Source organism: Atractosteus spatula, chromosome 7 (genome assembly GCF_055471065.1).
Source record: "Atractosteus spatula isolate fAtrSpa1 chromosome 7, fAtrSpa1.hap1, whole genome shotgun sequence".
NCBI classification, from domain to species: domain Eukaryota; kingdom Metazoa; phylum Chordata; class Actinopteri; order Semionotiformes; family Lepisosteidae; genus Atractosteus; species Atractosteus spatula.
The window spans coordinates 16386049-16407085 of record NC_142712.1 but is presented as its reverse complement, the minus strand read 5'-3'; the positions used below and the strand labels follow the sequence as shown (position 1 = coordinate 16407085).

Here is a 21037-nt window from a genome sequence, read left to right as displayed (position 1 = left end):
CTGTGCTTATATTTTATAATAATTCAAAGCTAATTTGATTAGGGGAAAATACAAATCTTGTACCTTTTCTTAGATTTGCTAACACATTTGTGCTTTTATACAATAAAAAGCAATAACAAGACAGAGAAATGCAGAACAAAAACAACATGAGTGACAGTTGTTCATCTAATGGCTGTTATACAACAAAATGATGTCTCTGTATTACAATCTTGCTCCTATACTGTACAGAAAAACAAGAGAGTCAGGGCTCTGCAGAAGTGCCTTTGTTTCATCAGTACATTCTGTACTGTGCACAGTAGGGCCGATCTTGTGAGTCTGTTCCTCAGTATGCCAGCTCTGCATAATGACATATGGTGAGACCTGCTTTCAGTGACTGTGGCTAAACATAAATAAGAGTAACCTTTACTATAGACATTCCTCAGGAGACCTTCACAAGTGGTTTGTGTTTTCTTCTAAAAAAGTATATTTGTAAGTGCCAAAAGGTAATCTAACTGACAGATTTTGGCAGGTTTCTGGTTTGTTTGGTACAAGGTCACAGCTGAATGGCTTGAATCCAAATGCCAAAAACTGTTCCGTTTTTTACTGATAACTGATTTGTACTGTACCACAAACATAAGCATCCTCAAAAAAAAGTGAATGAACCAAAACCCTTAAAAATCTGTTTAATTGGGAAAATCCCTCAAAAAATAGTTATAGTCTGTCATAAAACTCTAATCCAGACTCATAGAAGTGAAGTCAATAACATTGTTAAAAACTAGGTGGCTGAGATTCCTTAATTAGAAGCATACTATTGATTGAGTGCTGCCAGAGTGGTTAAGGTTGAATCCAGCTGCTAGTGTTGCATTCAGCTGGAATCCCAGTGGTTTTGTGTCTCTGAGCCACAATGTTATCAGCAAGGCCTGTGTCAGTCTTCCTTTCTGTGTGACAGATGCCGAAACCAAGCAGCTGAATGATTTTTGAGCAAGTTTCGCATTTGCCTTGGTCCTTCCTTGTCTGGTATGAGGGTTTTAGTAACTGATATGATAACAGGCTTTTTCACATTGGAGAAAAAAAAAATCAATCGGTTCTCCCATACTGTTTGTGAAAAAATAAAATACTGTAAATATAGGTTGATCCGTTTGCAATTGTTACAGGATTCTTCAGAAAATTACAGGATTATTCCTCTTTTACACTCTAGTATGATACAATCCTGTTGGATTTAATTAAGCAGTCGTCCATTCGGAAGAAATACAACGAATGAAGGTAACAAAGGCTAAAAACATTAAATCTCAGAAATTCTGCAGTTACAGAAAGCATTTTCTTCTTCATCATCATTATTATGATTCTTAAACCAGGTCCTGTTTCTACAAGCTGAGAACTAATAGAAAACTGGTGGAGTAAATATCTGTATGGTGTCTGACAGCAGCATCATCATCACCTTGCAGTCTAAATGTCCCTGTTAGTTCAATTGGTGAAGCCGATTCTTATTTTTTCTACTCAGTCTGTTCTAGAGTGACACTCTAAAGTGTGGAGTGGCTGCTACGCATCCTCTAGGTGAGTGGTTTACTGGTGGATAAAGTGCTTCCCATCTATATGTGTAGCACTTTACAGTCCTTTGGGATAAGAAGGTGCTATACAAATGCAAGTACTGTGATATTGAAGAAAAACTGTAAAGGTCAAATCCATCTTTAGTTCAGAGCTGAATATAATGAGGGTTGGTTGGGATCTCTTTGATCTGTGTTGGCAGAGCATTTCTTAGTTGGCAGAGAAGATCTTATGGTAGTTTGCATTCACTAACACTCCTTAGCAGGATACCACAGATAAGAAACCAAAACTTAATTCTTAATACAAGACTGCTTTACAATAATTCCTTAGTAATTGCTGAGGAGCATGGAGGGAGCTGACCAGGGCCAAAATTAATGTTAAAGGCCTAGGAGATGCATTAGATGAAGAGCTTTTGAAGTAATTTGATACCAGACAGACTGTGAGTGTAGATGAGTCAAGCATTCAGTAGTGCTCAATATGTCTAATTCCAGTAATATGTTCACATAGAAATTTTACCTTTAATGTAGGAAATCATATGTCTGCAGTTTGTCAGTACTGTTGCTGTATAGAATGGTTTACCTTCCTTTATTCTTGTCCGTTTGTTCTGTAAAAGGTGTGTGTTATATATACAAATTTCATATGTTCAGTGCAAACAGGAACTATGATATTTGGGACAGTTGTAAAGTGAGATACTTGGTGTTTAGAGAAAAGAGAACATTTAGAGAAAGGGAATGCTAAAGCTCTTGGAATTCAGAGCTAATTCAGTAATTCAGCAGTTGTATATCCGTTAAATATTTATTGTTTGAAATCAGAAAGTAGACTCATGCCCAGGTAACGATGATGTGGGGGTGAACTCCATGGGTCAGAAGAGTAAAAATAACACCCCTCTGCCTATACTTTTATTTACAGAAAAGACAATACTTTGATTCATGAGTTCATGAAAAAAGGTAAATTAAGAAGAGTGAATTGTAAGCCAGCTGGAAAATAAGCCAGGCCTCAGGATTTGTATAAAAGAGTAACTTTTATATAAATTTGTTGTTTTTTTTTGTGGATCAGTGCTTCAGTCTTGGTCTTTAAGATCCAAGCAGCTGTTTGGGTTCTGTCACTGTTGATCTCACACTTATTTAATTGACCTCTTAAGTAATCGACTGAAAGATGATTATCGTTTATGATCAATTGTTTTCAGTTCTTTTAAAATGATTGTTAATTACATTTATAAGAAAATATTTTGGATGTACAATACTTTTGTAATTAAATTAGTGATCAAATTAAGTAACTGAGGTCTCAGACAGACTGAAGACTAGCAGAAATTTGAATCACAAGGACCTGGACTGAAAATACCTGCTGTAGGTCAATGTATTGACTTTATTCTATACATTAACAGCAGAGGGCAGCAGACATTTGGTTTGGAGATGACTCTCTGAGACTCTGTCCTTCTCTAGTGTGTGGAATGCTTTCCATTGCTAAAGAAAGCAAAGTCCTTCATAATGTGTTACAGCTTAACGGATGATCACACGTCTTTTATAATTTAAGACCCACGGCCCTATACCTGCTCACAAATCCTTGTAATAACTGACTAAAAAAGTCAATTTGGGAAATACAAATGAAGTAAATTGGTGTACCAACAATGCTAAATACAATTTTATTATTTCTTTTACATTACATGGTTAAGTATTTGTAGTGCAAGAAAGCCACTCCCTCTTAGCAATCCCAAATTAAATATAGGTGAGTCCTATTAATTTTTTAAACATTTGACATTTCAAATGCGCATCAAATACAATTTACATTGATTCTGTCAATGTAAGGAATCATACAAAACATCATATTGGCCAAAATCTCTCATTTGAAAATAAAATAAGATAATAGGAAAACAAATTATTTATTTTCCTATATTTATCCCTCAAATGCATTGTAAGCTACCAACATTGCAGGCTCACTTATATCATTGTACAATCTACATTTAAGAGAAATATTCCAACTTTAAAATGATGCCCAAGCTGAGGTAGCACAGCCACAATAACAATACGTTTTAATCAACAAAATGTTGAAATGCTAGGAAAAGATGGGTTTTCATGTTCATAATTCTATGCTGAAAAGAAATGCTTAGAGTTTGTAATAGTTTGTATCTTGTGGCAAAACCAATCACTGTACAGTATCAGTGTAGTTTAATTCTAGAAATTAACAATAATATGTATATGTTATATGTATTAACAATAACAACGTAGGGAAAAATAATATTTTGCCAGGATACATTCTACTACAGTATATTGTAATGATAATATTAAACATTATTTCACCTCTGATAATAACACTGTTTATAGTTTACAATGCTAATTAATTTTAGTTAATAGTGATAGTAATATTAATATAATATTAATTTAACCACCTTCTAAAACTATAGCTAACTTTGCATTATTCAAGTAAGATTGACCCCCTTTTCCTATTTTTTTCATTCAACCATGCAGATTTAAAATTATAATAATTAAATAGGATTACAATTTTTTTTTTTAATTTGTCCTGCGGAAATTGTCAGTTTACCCTTTTCTGTGTCATTTGTTTCAATGTGGACCATAAAAACGTTGTTCTTTCCTTGGTAGGCAACACACTACACTACACTCCTTATCTTTGTGAATACTACACTGTCTGTAGCTAAAATATTTGAGTCACCCATTATCACTGTCTCCCTTTAACTGGGATAGTGGGTTTCTAGTTGGCCAGGGACCCCATCCCTCTAATTTGTGTCCAGGCTGTCAGTGCCCAATAAGGCCTGGAAGCAAAGCTCCAAAGATGCTCTTCTATTACAGTGTGCATGGCCTTCCCTGGGAACATAGTTACCCACTATCTCTTCCTCTGTGATATAAAGCTTCCTGCTCTCCTGCTTGTGGCATGCACAAATCTAATTTTGGGGTGTTACTTCACCAAAAAGCTGGTGTCAGAGTAAAAGACAACCCTATAAATCTTAAAACATGGTGAAACAAATAAGCACAGTTCATTGACCTGCTGTAGGAATCAACTTGTTCTCAATATTTACACATTTGCTGTTTAAACATGAGAGCAAGAGTGTTTTTGTAAGGCCACCAACACAAAAATTTGTAACATTCTCCACTCTTTATCAGGATACCACAGGAAAACAAAGCAATATTTTGAATACAAGACAATATTTAAAACTGACACTGATTTGTGTTTGTTTAAGCACACATCAGTTTTAATAGTGTCTGCCGATAATTTTGTCCCTTTACCTCTTCACAAAACAAGGCTGCCGGCAATGGATAATGGGATAATGATGAGGGATTCTGGATTCAGGTGAGTATAGTTTTTTACCTGTTTTATTTGAACTGTTCTGAAATATTCTCTTTTACTCTGTTGTTGCATCAATGTATATTGGTCACATTGCAATGATTATAGTTAAATAATTCTGTTGTTCAGTTTGTGTAGTCATTGCTTTGGAATACTTTGATAAATATGTGACAATAAATTGCATTATTTAACCATTCCCCACCCATCACACATAGGTTGCTCTACACGTAGGATCATACCACAGGAATGCATCAGAAAAGCCCCTCTACAGTCACTGCTTATAGGCAAAAATCATCAAGTCACACAACTTTAGCAGTGGTTTCGGACTAATGTTAGTCTTAAATTGCATGATTGGTATACACATGTATTACCCTTGTTTGGCCTTTGTTAATGAGTTGGTGTCTATTTGATTGGCCTTATCTGAGTGAATTGGAGCTCCTGGTCATCAGCTGGATAAATAGCAATTAGATGTCTGCACCTTATACTGTATGTGAGAAACAGCAGAAAAATGGTTGTTACACATACCACAACTACAGCATGCTCAGTTATACTCAGTTATGTGTAAAGACATCATAAAACCTTTGTTTCCATTGCTTTTATGTTGGTCCCCAACTTGCTGAAGTAGCTATCACTGGCATGGTATCGGTTCTTGAAAAACATACTTTGGCATTATCCTTTCCTTAGACTTAGTTTCTTTTTATTCTCTTAATAACATTTAGGTACAGCTATTGTGTATGACTATTAAATATAGATTTACTGTAGTTTCTAGTGTTTTCCACCCAGAATAACCTTTTATGCAAATCTCTTGATAAAATACCCAGGTACAGTACAGTATCTAAAATGGTATATTTATTCTTGTACAATACAGATCGCTTCTACTATGAGGCAATCTGTAGCACTGTATAGAATTAAATGCCAAAACCAGAGAGCACAAAGGTGCAGTGGCAAAGCACTTACCTCTGTATACCGTATATGTATACATGAATAAACACCACCATTGATCCAGTGTGGATCACAGTGATCAAGAGCCTATCCCAAAAGTTCAGGGCACAAGGTAGAAGTCCGTTCCACCAATAACAGGTCAACATAATTAAACCATTGCACCAGCATTTTCTGTACTCTTAATTTAAATTCAATGAGTAAATGAATACTCATTTAAATTAAAAGAGTCTATAATAGACTTAGTATCTGATATTATAAGACAGTCATAATCCACAATCGACAAAAACAATTCGAAACCCTACCAGCAACCAACATCAACACCTCAGTGTCAGAGTATTTTAAATTGTGATATAACAGTGTGATATATTGGTAGATGTATGTTCAGACCAGTAATCTGGCAGTTGCATTCTTTATCTACTCACGTCATCCATGTTTTATATTAAATACCAGCAAATGAAGAGTACTGTAGCAGTAATAAATGTGATAACCAGCTGACTTGTTCACTGGTATCTAAGAGCACTGCCATGCAAAACATACTGCTCAGCTGCACCTTTACTTATTAGCCCTTCCCATAAGGTCTGGTCACAGTGACTTACTAGCTTTATCCCAACGAAATGAATTAGGTTTCATTTGGTAAATAATGGGAGAGTTTAGAATCAAGTTTGAATCCTATTTCATGCAGGAAGTTAAAGACAAATTCAGGCATCAGAACTTAATCCTCTGGAATCAAAAACTCACTGCCAGTGTTTTGATTTTGTTTTTTATTATAAATACGACAAAAAAGGAAACCATTTGATTTTATTTTACAGGTATCGATCTTTATATTGGCATAAGTTAATATTTAAACGGTTCTCAACAAACACCTTGTGAAAATTTTTGTCTTATTTAAATTGCGACATACACATAAAACAGCAGGTAAAGACAGTTAACTTAAGAAATCATAATGTAATTATTGTCCAACCAAAAATATGATAAAAACAATACTATATTTAAATATAAATAACAGAAATAGTGCTTCTTCAACAGTGTCTCCCAATATTACAATAGGACCGCAACCTATCCACCATTTTGAAAATTAAATATTTCAGCATCTCCAATTATTAGAAAACAAAATTACAAAGCAAAAACAGCAAAAGAAAAAAAAATTAAAAAATTACAGTACTGGACCATGATCCACAGAACTGAATTGTTCTTTTCATGCACAAGCGGTTCCATTTTGGATGGTTTCCGTACAAACGCCATGGAAAAAGAAAAGGCAAATCATTGAGTTCTTTGCATATTTTATTTTCTTTTTAAACTTCCAACTCACACACATCTGGCATATTTTACATCTTTGCAATAAAACATGGTTACAATAGCTTTAGGATCTTATATATCCAAAATATTTCACCATAATTTTTTTGGATGGCATGAACCTTTTTTTAAGCTTTTTTTCATGTGTTTGATCCAGATGCCTAAATACACCCCCCCCCCCCCCCCCCCCCTTTCCCCACACTCTAAGCTACAAACTCATGATATTGCTTCGTGACTTGTGGTTGTACAACTTAATCGCTACACTGGTTTCCCCATGATTTCATAGTCTTAAAATACAAACAACAATGAGTAAAGAATTCAGTGCTAAAATTTACTAATACACGGTGGATGACAAATAAGTAATCACAGCAGTAAATAATGATATGTTTCTGGTGCAAAGTGCCAATACAAAGATTCCATTAATTAATTCCTCTTAAATAAACGACTGAGAGTGAGTGTAATTCTTTTTGTCTTGAGAAAATTACATTCCCATTACATGCCTCATAGCCCTACCAACACAATATGTACATCTATGACAAAACAGTCACCAAATATACAAAGAACATGAAGTTTTTTTTTAATCGTTTACCCCTGGATGTGTCATCTGAGTTTTATATTAAGCAGGAAAGACCTGTCATAATAACCCATTTTTTTATTTTTTGTACATACAGTAAATTATGAATAAATAAACCTGTAGTGACCTGAAAAGTGGACAATGATGAAAATTTCACAATGAACTTTGTTTCCTTCTGAAATAATTGTACACTGTGATTCGGAAACAAACTGCATTTACAAGGTTTCTATTTATATATATTTAATTGTTAAGCACAAGAATGGACTTTTCTTATTACCTATCCATCACTTTAAAAACAAATGTTAGAAGAATCGTGGAAATAACTCAACAAAGTGTTTTTTCATGATTTTTTACATTGGACATTATCCCAAGTAGTAACTAGATGTAAAAATAGGAATGAACAGGTAAAAATTATTCATGACATACTGCCATGTGTCCAAAGATAGATGGGTGGCTTGAGAAAAGAAATCCTTTTGTGAAAATGTGGCGAGGCCTCTCTCTAAAAACCAAGCCAACACACTTAACTGATATTCAGGATTAGGCTTTGTAAATGCATCTGTTCCACCGATACACCAGATTTACAATACATGCACAATGAAACTTCACATCTGGATAAGAAATGCTTTTTTAACTTTTCTTTGTTCTTTTATACAAGGTTTTACTTTTAAAAAAGTATCCCTTTAAGGTAAGATGTGCATCTGATGTACAAAGTATCAAATGTGGTTCTGTTTTTTTTTTTCACAGCTTGAAAAATATGACTTAAGTCAGGACGAAAAGCTTAGTCTAAAATAGTTTTTCATTTTGATTATTTAACCATTCAGAGGAGTAGTGTTCTGGACTTTATGTTGATTTGTTTGAAAGTCTTTTGAGATGAAAGCTTCCACCTCTCCCTATTAGAAAGAACTGGACTGGAAATCACACTGACAGGACTCTGTTCTTCGGATTCATGAGTTCACGTGACACAAGGTAGCGTTTTTTCTCATCAGCAGCTGGTGCTCAGGCGTGAAATAAAACACAAACGGAAACTTTTTCTAACTCTACAATGTACTGCTCTATTGCCGGGCATTATGGAATGTACAACAGGAGGCTTGATGCTGGAGTCGCTTGTGGGGTTTGTTTCGTTTCTTGTGACACTGAAGGTCCCTGGCAGCCCGTTTCCTCTGGGCTGGTCCTGACCTCTCCCCTGTGGCTCCTCTTTACTCCTTGCTCAGTATCTGTTCTGATGCTCGTAATGCCACCGGTTAAAATCAATGTTAAAAGCCACAATGCTTCCGGATGCCATTCCAGTTATGAGAGTCCTGAGGTAGACAAAAATGGGAAAAGACACAATTACACAGTGCAACATGAAAACACAATTTTAGAAACAAAATGGGAGATTCAAGAGCATATTAATCACTTAAAGGTCTACTGAGTACTTGAGGCAACTCTACAGTAAGTTTTCATAAAATTAGTTATTTCATTGATAATTAGCTAATGTGCTACGTTAAGCGAGAGAGACAGGCTGCTTCTCTTTAGGTAGGTTGAAACCTACCTGCCACACCCTGAGTAATGTCTTTTGGCTCTTCTTGCCAAGAGCAGATCATAAATGTACATTCTCAAAGCTTTGGATATACACTGCCATCCAACTTTATTCATCACCCCCCCCCCCCCCCCCCCCATTGAAATAGGAACAAGAAAAACTTAATAAAAATTCATGTTACAGCTTAAAAATGTTATACAAATCTATTTGCCATAAATAATTTAAGTTCAGAAAAGGCATTGGTCACATGTATTCACACTTCAGTTTTCCAGTGGTTAGTATTTTGAAAATCCTCCTCCAGCAGGGAAATACATCGACTAGCCACCTTTAGCAGTGTATTATGTGGTTCTGGCATTTCAGAGGGGAAACCTTTGAATGTTGTTCCACGTAGAATTGATCTACGGCCTTCAGACCATTTGAAGCCCGTTAGCTAACTTAATTTTAAGATGGAAATATACATATTCAGTTGGATATTGAGACGACCAGTTGAGAACATTCATTTTCTCAACTGGTCATGGCAGAAACAAACAGATGTCTGGCCAAAAGGTCCTGGTATATGCTGGGGTTCATGATTTCCCCCATCTTGACAAAAGCTCTAGGATATGTAGATGCAAAACAACTTGAAGCAAATTCTCAACACGAACCTAATCTTTTAATGCTGAAAATACCGCTAATGTGGATTTTAAAAAGCTATTTTTTTGTTTCATATGACCATAAGAAATAGTTTGAATTGTCATCCCGATGATGGTTGGCATGTTTTAAAGTACAGTATAACATAATTAGAATTTTATAAGTGAGACACGTTATGTAAGCGATAACTCAGTCAGCTATATGATAGTCAGTTTTTGTTCCTATTCCATAAGGGGTAGGAGTAAATCCCCAGAGGGTAGTGTTTTTGTTTACTCATTAAAATGTACTCCCCAAAAAGAGATAAAGCAAGCAAAAATCACAAGATCACATGAAGGAAACAAACTTCCAACGCAGGGCTCAACTTGGGGCCCTTACTGTTTCTTGATGTAACCAGCAGCTTTACTGCTATATCGATCCTTCTAATTATCAATTAAATAATCAAAAAGCAGGCTGTAGCAAAATTGTGCAATGGGATGGATTTGAGGAGCCACAGGCTAGCAGCTCTCCTCTAAAGAGTTACAAAGTGCACAGCGGTTCTTCAATGCTTGAGAATGACTAATGAATAATACTGTACATACCATCTGGAAATTGGGAAAAATCTTTTCATTAAATGTTGTTTAGCTAAACTTGCTTTGCACTTTCTGTACTTTGAACTTTAAACTGCATTTTGGTACTTGGGTTATATATTCCTTATTCATTACAAGTCCTGATGCCCAACGGAATAAATGAATGTATGCAGTATATAAAATAATAGCACTCTATATATTTTCAAGGTGCTTGTTAAGGGGACAAAATGGTGCATTAAGCTTAAGTGAGGTCAGCAGCAGATGTGACAATAAATTACAGCAGCTTTTGACATGTGAAGGGCACCATTGAGAAGGACTGTACATCTGCAGCAGTGTCCAGGAGCAAGTGGTATGTAGGGAAAACTAGCTGATTTCACAGGGTCAAGATGTATTAATACACCCTTAGGGGACATCATGCTGACACCACAGAGCATAGTTAGTTTAAAGAAACCTCAGGATTTCTAATGCATGAAGCTTGTTGGAGCAAGCTACCAGGATCCAGTTCCGATGCTTGTTATTAGAAAATAATTACAAGAACCTAAATCACTTTCACAACACCTGCTGGACATCTTTGGATTTATCTTTTTTAAATAACTTCAGAAGCTGGCATGATACACATTAATAATCAAAAGGAACCCAAATGAATTTAAGCAAATGTGGGAAATAATAGGGAGTATTTGCAAAGTACTGGCCTGATGGGTAATTTAAATCTGTGCTTACTGATCATTTGCATTTTTTTAAATTTAAACCTAGCGCATTTGAGAAACTTTGGATCTTTAGAATAACAGGATGTTTACTCTAAATGAAAAGAGATCTTTGGATTTCTACAAACCCAGACTTTCAGTGACACTCAGTAAAATTAAAGTTCCCAATGAAGAGAAAAATGGTATTACATCTTATGGGGTGCAGAATAAATCTAACATGTAATAACGCGTAATAAATACTGTTACTAAATCCTGAGTAAAAAAAAGCTGTTGCACTCTGACGAGGCATCAGAAGAATGAAATATCAGTTACAAGGGTTTCCCAGAATCTCTGCAGTGTTACAGACTTGATCTGGGTCAACAATAGTGAGTGAGCAGTTAGGCCCTTCACCTCCCAGTTTCCTGGGTCATCTGGTGATGTAGAGGATGAACTCTGATTAGGGAACTCAAACAACCCAGCTTCTGTGCTGTTCGCACGACACCGAATTCTGCTGGGAGGAGGGAAGGACGGGGGTAGAAAAATCTGGAATTCATAGTGCCTGAACAGCAAACAATGACATGCTGCAAATCTAATTTAGTATACTTTCATTTTCCATATTAACCACCATGGAATATGTGTGTTTAACACACAATTGCCAGCCACCTTCCATCTTACAAACAATTCAGTAACGATTTTACATACCCTAATACTAAAAATATATATAAACGTGCATATGCGTCAAAAGACATGGCTGTATATATTGCCTCTGCATGAACACTGCCTCGGGGAGCATTTTCAACTGTAAATTCATAACAGTTTTGTCTAGGTCTCTGTGGTAACTGCCTTCTATTAAAGAAAACAAATAGCTCTTTTTTTTTCCACGAACATATTGATGTCTCATGAAAGATAGTGTAACTGCAGTAACACGATCTTATTACATAAAATCCAATTGAGACTCGAGATCAAGAAACTTTCTAGGTCCAAGTCTGGTGGTAGCTGTCATTTTCAGGGACTATATATGCACTTCTGCCTAAATCAAACTTTCATGGAAAGGTAAAAACAGCTGATTGGTCATGGAATATTTTGGATTTCTCATGTGTTGCAGCACGTGTTTATGCTTTGAAAATCTTTTGGGTCAGATTAATGTCTGCAAGAAGTACAGTACGTAAAACCACCTGAAACAGCCACTGAAAAACTTGCCTTTGATCATGTGATAAGTCCATTGCTCTAATGCCAGCGTCACAACCAGGGTAAATGTAGAGCTGCTTGAAGTCACAAGCCTGCCACACTTCCACAACACCGTTATCCCCTCCTGTCACCAGATTCTGGCCGTCACTGCTCAGGAGAATGGCCTGTTACAAAAACAGATCACAATGGTTTTCAGAACAAGGCTCCTCAGAGCAAAGTCTTTTCTGTCTATACAATACACAATGTGGGCCCCTTCTGACATTTTAAATGGTTTTCTCTGCTCTGAAGCAGTGAATATACAATATTTGCTTTTTGAAGATTTTGGTTCAAGAAATTTTGAAAACTAAACAGTCAAACAGTGACAAAGCAAAAAACAATATGAGACATCATTCGAAACTGTCTATTGATCAAAAATGGGGTAATTAATCTAACTTGTTCAAACCTTCTCTTCATGCTTCTTTATTGTGCAGGAAGAGAGACAAAAATGAAACAGTTGGAGCCACGATTTGTGTGTTGGCGAGGAGAAAGCACGTACTCTAGTTGAATCGTTGATCTCCATCTGGGCTAAGAGTTTGCCATTGATGCTGAAATTGCAGAACCTCCCTCGTTCGTAGCAGATGATACAGTGGCCTTCGCTGGACACAGAGATGAGACGCGGGCAGAGGCAGTTCTCTGGACCTTCCAGGGCTCTTAGGAGGTCTCCCGTAATAGTGTGAACCAGACAAGGCCCTTCTAAATATAGAAAAAAAACACCATTCTCATGCATGACATACAGTAACAAGTAACACTTCTGCACAAGACAACACCTGAGTCTTCTCAGATCTCAATTACACACTCTTCATTGAGTACTGTGTACTGTTTTAAACCTTATTATTACAATATTATTAATGCTTTGAGATGATTGCTTAGATGTGAAATGCAGTTGATTATTAAATTTTTCCAAGTGCTTGCAGCACACTTCCAGCTTGTCCTAGTTTTATTTTTCATTTTATTAACTTGTTATAGGTACAATTGTTACTTACCTAATCTAATGTTAATTCAATAATATTAAGTTGCCATGAATAAGGCGTCTGCAAACAAATGAATAAATAATAAGACAAGAACCCTCTGAATAAGGCAGAGATAGTACAAGGACATATGTACTGTAAATCCATTGCTTCTTATGGTATTCCTTTACAATCTTTTTAGTCCTATAAGGAATCCTGCAGGAATGCTAAAAGATTCTGAAAGGCTGTCAGTAAGGTCTGACCTTTTGCTCCACTGATGACCAATCCCAGCTCTGCACAAACAGACACACAGACCACCTCATGGTCATGACCAGTCAGAACAGCCCTGGGCGCTGGGTAGTCACCTGCAATATGAGACAAAGAAGGTATTTAGAAAGAAGGCATTCAATGAAACCTACCCAATGGGCATATGAAAAGCCCTTTCCCTTCTACAAAGAGCTGCAACACTAGAAAACCAAAAATGCACAACAAGAGTCTTTTTCCTCTAATGACAGTTTCTCAGTGAAGCTTCTCAGTGATAAAACTGAAACTGGCTTTCAGAGGTCATGCAAAAGTTGCTACTTGACAATATCAAAAGTCCCCTATGAAGGGGTATATTGGGGTTCACTGATCCTTACGAACTCTAAGGAAAGATAGGGACTTAATGCTAAACCAGAATGACTCTGAAATTTAAAATCTAAAATTCAGTCACTGGGGGTTTGAGGTTTTGACTGCAGAACCCTCAAAAGTACAGTACATGCAGTCAATCACTACCTGAAAGGAAGAATGGAACAGTTAATAAAACCTACAGTACATACACTCTGCAGCTGAAATACAAGCAAAAATTGGATAATTTCAATGCAATTAATTGTAGTGCCCTCATTCAGATTACCTAAATTATCAGATGAATTGCATCTTCTTTAAATAATGATGCATATACAGACCTAGTGACATTGGAGATACATTTATGTACATGTTAGGTATTAAATTGTTTACATACATATCTTTATATAGGTGCAGTCTGTTTGAAACATTAATGAATGTGCTAGGGTTCATTACTCAGGCCATAAACAGTTTATGAATGTGTTAGTTCACTATGAGGTTTCAGACTACAGATGTGAGTCAAATAAAATTTTGGATCAGTCCGACGATATTATGCCAATGCAGTCATTTTTAGAAAAAATGTGCAGTTCTACTTTATGACCTGAACTGCTACTGAGAAGAAAGGCCCTTTGCAAGATATAGAAGTTCCTCATTTTATAGGTTTCTTTGGATTAATAAAGAAATCAATTAACCCAAGTGGCACACTATTTATTGCATTATTCCTCTCTGGCTTTTAATTTTGAGTTGAAGCACTAAATAGATTTCTCCAAAAATGCAAAACCAAGGAGAAAAAACACCTCAGTTAGGAGAAAGAGTAAAAACAACAAAAGACAACTGGTTCCTACAGTATACTACTGTACTCACATAATAAGAAGTCTCTACTGATATATGGATAAACAGATGGATCAAATGATCAAGAACAAACAAACTGGCTGACAAAAGCCTTCAGTGAATGGCCTTATTTCTAGCCAAAATAAAAAAAGATCTACTACATTTTGTAAAATATTCTTTGCATCTTCAAAACATTTCAAAAGATTTCAGGAGATAATATGCTGCAATGAGACAACAAGGTCATCCTATTTTCTCTCAGGTTGAAATTGACCTTTAATTTAAAGCCAAATTGCTCTTTACTACAAGACACTTAGATTAAATCCAACCGCACATCTTATGCCACTATTATTTTCTGATGTGATATTGCGTCTATTCATTTTGTTTCAGATTTTCTTTCATCTGTCCTCCTCATTTCAACAACCCCATACACCTTCTTCAGAATTTGAATTTGGAAGAAATCTCTTTCCCATCCATGAAACTAGGTGAGAAATCTCAACACTTAGCGAGTTCTCAAAAGATCTACACGACAGCACAAATTTATTGCCTTCCCGTAGCTTCAGCAGTTAACTGAGCTCTGGCATAATTACTTCCAATTAACCAGGCAGGAAATGATTATTAAAGAACCCTGTTGTGTAATTAACATGATCATTATTATCTTAATTAACCACAAGGCAATGCAGTATCTAAGTGGAAATTGTTGAACTCCTAAAGGGGAGTAGTAAACACCCAGTCTGTACCTTTCCAATGTAGGATCTTATCTGCTTTTCCTAATAACCTGTTTGTGACAGTCTGTCTAAAGGCTGGTTTAAAAAAAAATGCTCTGTCCCTAAAGAACAGCAAGTGCCTAAGACTTACATTGGTAAGATAACGAGAAGCAAAATTAATTAATGTGTGCCATCATCTAAAGGGCCAGTAACCGCCTCGATCTACTTGTGCACAGACTGGAATATTTCTGAAAATGAAACCTTTTTTTTTTTTACTTTTTGTGCTTCTCAGATGCACAATGATTAAAATCGCTATTTATTTTACCACATACAGTAAACCGGAAATTACATTGAAAGAGAACAAACAAAACGAAGAACAAAAACTCAAAAAAATGCATGGCGTATAAGGAACTCCCTTAGCTGCACAGGCAATTAAGCAAAAACTCCAAAGCTTTTATAGAAACTGCATGATACATTCACATGTGGGTCTTTGAATGTAAATAATGGGTAATCATTTTTCCTTAATTGGGTTCATTGGTTAATAAAAGGTAAAAAAAACAACAGCCTAAATCAAGGAAGACTGTGCTGATAGAACTTGCACACACGTTCTCAAAGGGTTAGGGATCAGGCTGGAAGTGCTTCAGCCCCAGGATAGGGGCAGGCTCCACAGAACAGGAAGCCACAATTCCTCAGTCCCTGGGCCCTGCCACGACTAAAGCCTTCACACTGTGGTCCCAATCGATGAAGTTACAGGCCGCAGAGACAGGTCTTGAATAGCACTGATACCTCTAAAGCACACCAATGGCAGCGCTGAATGGAATATATTTCAGCACAGTCCTCCCGGGGACTGGAAGTCAAGTCCAGCTCGCCTATCTGACAAAAGATTCAATCTGCCAAATGCCTCAGGAGGCCCCCTTTCCTTGCTGCTCCAATTAGATTGTGCAAATTCATTTTTAACACTGTAGGAATAGGTTCGTAGAGGGAGGACAAGGGTTGATTGGGGTGGAAGTCATTTGAATTATCACACATCTAAGAACATTTTTTAACACTGAGATCAGCCCTGCGCTGTGTAAGACTTAAAATGCAACACGAATTATGCATTACCATTATTACTAGATGAAAAGACAACAGAAATATTTTGGACTAGTTTGTACTCCTAATGTATTTTATTTTCTGTAGAGTTGTATAATTATTTTTACCCCAGGTGTATAGTTGTACCCCACAATAGTTTTATAGATTTTAAGGAAGATAATGGAAAGCCAAACTATTTAAACACTCCCTCTCAAAAAGCAAAACCAATTACTTCTAAATAAGGTTTACATACTGTAGTATAAATACTGGTACAGGATCAGAAAAAAAAAACATCTGCACACCCTGTTCAGAAACAATAATTGCTAACACTAAAAATTAAGCCTGAAATTTTTACTACAGCTTTCTATTGTCATAACATACAGTAAATTGCCATTTAATAACTTTTTTTCTGACAAGTACTTGAATAGGTCTACTGAGAAAAAGTTTCATCCAAATGTTTTTAAATTTCATAATACACTGTGTACTAAATTACTACACTATCAAATGAAAAAGTCTGGTCAAATGGCCTCCTACTACAGTATGTGCAACCTTTCTTATGTTCTTTCTTATGAGTACATAATGTTTTCTACTGTGTGGTATATCAGGTATCTATTTTATGTATTCTTAATATAAATCTAGGGAAAAAACCTGGGCCTAGCATAATTTTAGCTCAAGAAAATAACATCTGAGAAATTTTAATGCAAGCATTGTATTACAAACTGATGAACAACTTCCTTTCGAAAATGGTTTTATTTTAAAAATAGCCCACTAGAGTGTGCTGTTTTTTTTTTATGAGGGTTAGCACATGCTCAACATGATGTTTCCTTCCTAAAGGCAATGGCAACTCAAGAAAAACGGAAGGCATTTTTCTCATTGCATTTCTGTTTCTAATGAGTGGTCCATTACACGCTGTGGAACTGATTAACAACATACAGTAAGCTTAAAAATGAATAGAAGCCATTTAGCCAATCTAGCCTGTTTGGTAGCTTGTAGCTAACTGATCCAAGGATCTCATCCAATTGTTTGCTTTAACAACATGTTTGGGTATCTTCTTTACCCACAGTCCTGTGAGTAAAGAAATGCCACTTGTTCTTAGTTTTTACATTCTGCAATTTCCCTCACGGGATTATAAAGTATCTATCTACATGCACATCCACATACTGTAGTTCTCACTTAGTGGATGTCCTCTGGTCATGATTCACTGCTCATTCTGAAGAAGTCTACAGGCAGTACCTTTGAGGATTCTGAATACTTGGATCCCCTTGTAGCATTCTCCATTCAAGGCTAAAAAGCTTCAGCTCCTTCAGCCTGTAGGACATTCCATTAAGCCTCAGACTGTATCTGGTTGCTCTTTTCTGGACTGATTCCAGAGGAACAATATTTTTCTATAACATGGTAAACACAGCTGTACAGAATATTCCAAATGACTATTCTTTATCTTCATGAAATTACAATATTGCTGTATATCAGAATGAGATTATACTTGGTTACTGAGTGATTAATCTACATTTTGCAAGACAAAATAAATTGGGGAACTCAATTTATTATGCCACTGACCACATTCAGTTCTTTTGGACTTTTATTTAAATTATGATTTACAGTATACCAATCCAGCAATCTGTTTCCAACTACACTAATGTGCTTCTTGTATGATTGTAATTGATTTTTTTTCCTTTTTTGGAAAAAATGCACCTTTCTTGGTGCATTAATGTCTGGTTTAATAATGTCTCTCAGATGAAACGATAATTAAATAATAACTGATGAACTCCACTGATATTTGAGATTGATATCCTCAATCAGAACAACTGACAACTTGGTGTCTATTACTGGTCATCTGTAAAAAAAACTCTTTAGCCAAAGTATTACATTGAAAATTAAAAAAGAACAGAAATAATATAGTAATTGAAAAATCCACTCCTGGGGCAAAATGAAAAATACTATCACCATTCCTTCTTGTTTCTATTTTTTAATTTTTTAAATTAAATTTGTTAATTTCGAGGTGAGCGTAAAAATTCTTTGTTTCCAGAAGCTGCACAGTAAGCATTATCTTGGTAAATATCTGGGGGATTCTGTTTTCCACAACTGCTAACAAGAGTGAATCTGCCCTTTACTAATTGGAGGCAACCAAGCTGAAATTCTTAATTAACTGTCTACGCTGCACTGAAGTTAATTATAAAATTCTAGCACCTAAACCGATATTCTTCTAACATCTGACACTTGGAAACGCCACCCCACCCCCCAATTCTTATTTCCCTCTGCACCTCAGAATCAAACACCACTGAATACCAGCTGGAGTAAGCAACAACACAGAGATTTTGTTTCTGCCTGGCTTGAATAAGAAATGTCTTTGCTGTTCTGCATGGCTCTGTGCCGTGTTTATTGACACACGCATCTTAATGCCCTTTTAGCCTATCACGGTTATGATCAGGTAACCTCTGGACACAGAATTTAAGAAACCAGAAAAGCTAACTTTTTTCCCCCCCTCGCTCTTGAATTTCCTTGTTAAATACAAGAAAATATTCCAAATAACTGCTTAATAAGATGTGACCTAGAGTGATATATGGAGGAACATTTTAGCTAAGATAAATAAGATAAAGGGATAGTATTTGAATATGTGTGATTGGCTTAATCTTCACTCTTCTGCATACTCGAATGTCATTTGAAAACTGACAGTAAAACTGTCCACAATCTGAGATGGCAGAATGTCTGACCATTCTGAAAGAGGTATTTAATTTGAATACAACTAGTTTGCATTCAGGTGTGTAGATTACAGTGATTGGTATAAACTGAAACTAGCTCAAGGTTCTGCACATTAAAAGAAATCTTTCAAAGATGACCAAAATTTAACCTTTTCATAATTTCTAGAAACACACATAAGAGATATGTACTAAATCCAATGATTTAAGCCAATTAAAATATCAACTACAAAAGGTTATTCATTGGTTTCAAAATAAAAACGCAGTAATATAAAATATTAGGAATAAAGCAAAATAGATTGTTTCATTTACAGGGCACTGAGAGAGATGATATCAAAAACAACTTTGACATATATTACATTGAATGTGAAGGAACTCTCTTTTTATTTATCTTTGTGTTAAGACAACTGGGTCTATCAATAGTTTGTCTATTTCATTTTGATTGTTAATGGCATTACGGGGATAGTTATGAGGATAATTGCATTTTTTTTTCCTGTGCAGCACTGAAATCTCTAGCCCACTCACTGTTATTGGGATTGTCTCCAATGATGTGGTGTCTCCCACTCCAGTACCAGAGCAGCAGAGTGGCATCTCTTGACCCAGACACGATATAGCAGTCTCCGCCAATGTAGGACTCTGAACGGGCCAGGCACATTACCACATCCCAGTGACCAAACACAATCTGGGTCAGCTTGCCTGCAGGAAGCAAACAATGATTTTAGAACCATTCCGTAACTCATACAGGTACAGAAGGACAGACAACAAATTCTAATCTAATGAGGTAACCTGAGGAAAAATAGAAAAGAAATGGAAGGGTATACTTTTTGAAGAACGTTAGGATTTAACCCATACTGTCTGCATGTTGGTTTTGTACCTGTTAATCATGGAAATGAAACAAAAAGTGTGATAGGCACAATCTGACAATGCTAAACTCTGAAAGGGAACAATGCCACCAAACTCTGTTGAGTCCATTAAAGCAGATTAGTAATATTTCATTCTGTAAGTGGGGCTTTAAAAATATTTCAATGATGTTTTTGGCAAGTCAATTCATATCACTTTCACATATCAGTTTGTAAAATTATCATAAAATGGTTAGGCACACAACTACAAACATTTTGCAAAGCCAAATTAACAGAAACTAACAAGCTGCACTGCAATTACTGTTCTAAAAATTGTATTTCTATAGAATATAATTTCACTGGCAGAAATCACAGTCATCCCAAACATATCTAATAAACTTAGCTGTGCAGGCCATTCTTGCTTTTACCTGTTTCTGTAGAGTACACCCTGAAACTCTTGTCCCAGAACCCACAGACAAGAATGTAGCGGTTATCAGCTGTCACCACAAAGCAGTGTGTGTTGATTTGGATACTCTGGTCCACCAGATCTGTGATTTGTCTTTTGTTCATCCCAGAGTTATTGGCTTGAAAAAGAAAATATTAAGTTAAAATTCACAAACCCAGAAAGGAACGTCAGATTAAAAATCCTACAGCTGCATCATCGGTACTGCAAACAAATTAACTTGATATCATTTAGTAAATAACTTATTTTTTAAAAAAGCATTGAGCTAGTATTTCAAATACTAAGAAAATAGATTGGCAGAAGATTTAACAGGTATTGTAGGAAATACCATCCAGTTACAAATGTATAACAACTGATACATAAATAATAAATGCATTGATACTGACCAGCAAACACTATCACTATCGATTTACCAGACTTTTTTTTTTGTTACTCCCACCTGATTTTTGGAATCACCAACCGTATTTTGTTCACGTCTTGGCTCATGGACGTGACCTGCCTGCCTCAGAGTAATTTCGCTTTTGTCCCTTACCAACAGCAGCACAAAGCTGCAAGCACCTGGGAGGCCACAAGGATCGCTGTGTTTGTCTCTGGCAGACTAATCCCATCCTGGCCTCTGCAGAACTCT

General features: G+C 36.0%; 1 protein-coding gene across 5 annotated transcripts in view; it reads right to left on the bottom strand.

Annotated features, from left to right (window-relative positions):
- Nucleotides 1-6509: 6509 nt before the first annotated feature.
- nbeaa (neurobeachin a) overlaps nt 6510-21037 on the bottom strand; it is a 356961-nt gene continuing 342433 nt past the window's right edge. For all 5 annotated transcript variants that reach the window (XM_088922429.1, XM_088922430.1, XM_088922431.1 and 2 more), the window contains 6 exons: nt 20375-20530; nt 19633-19803; nt 13466-13567; nt 12752-12948; nt 12229-12380; nt 6510-8928 (listed from right to left, as the gene is read on the bottom strand). In XM_088922429.1, the coding sequence (XP_088778555.1) occupies nt 8838-8928; nt 12229-12380; nt 12752-12948; nt 13466-13567; nt 19633-19803; nt 20375-20530 (869 nt within the window). In that variant the 3' untranslated portion in view covers nt 6510-8837. The remainder of the gene's footprint in view (nt 8929-12228; nt 12381-12751; nt 12949-13465; nt 13568-19632; nt 19804-20374; nt 20531-21037) is intronic.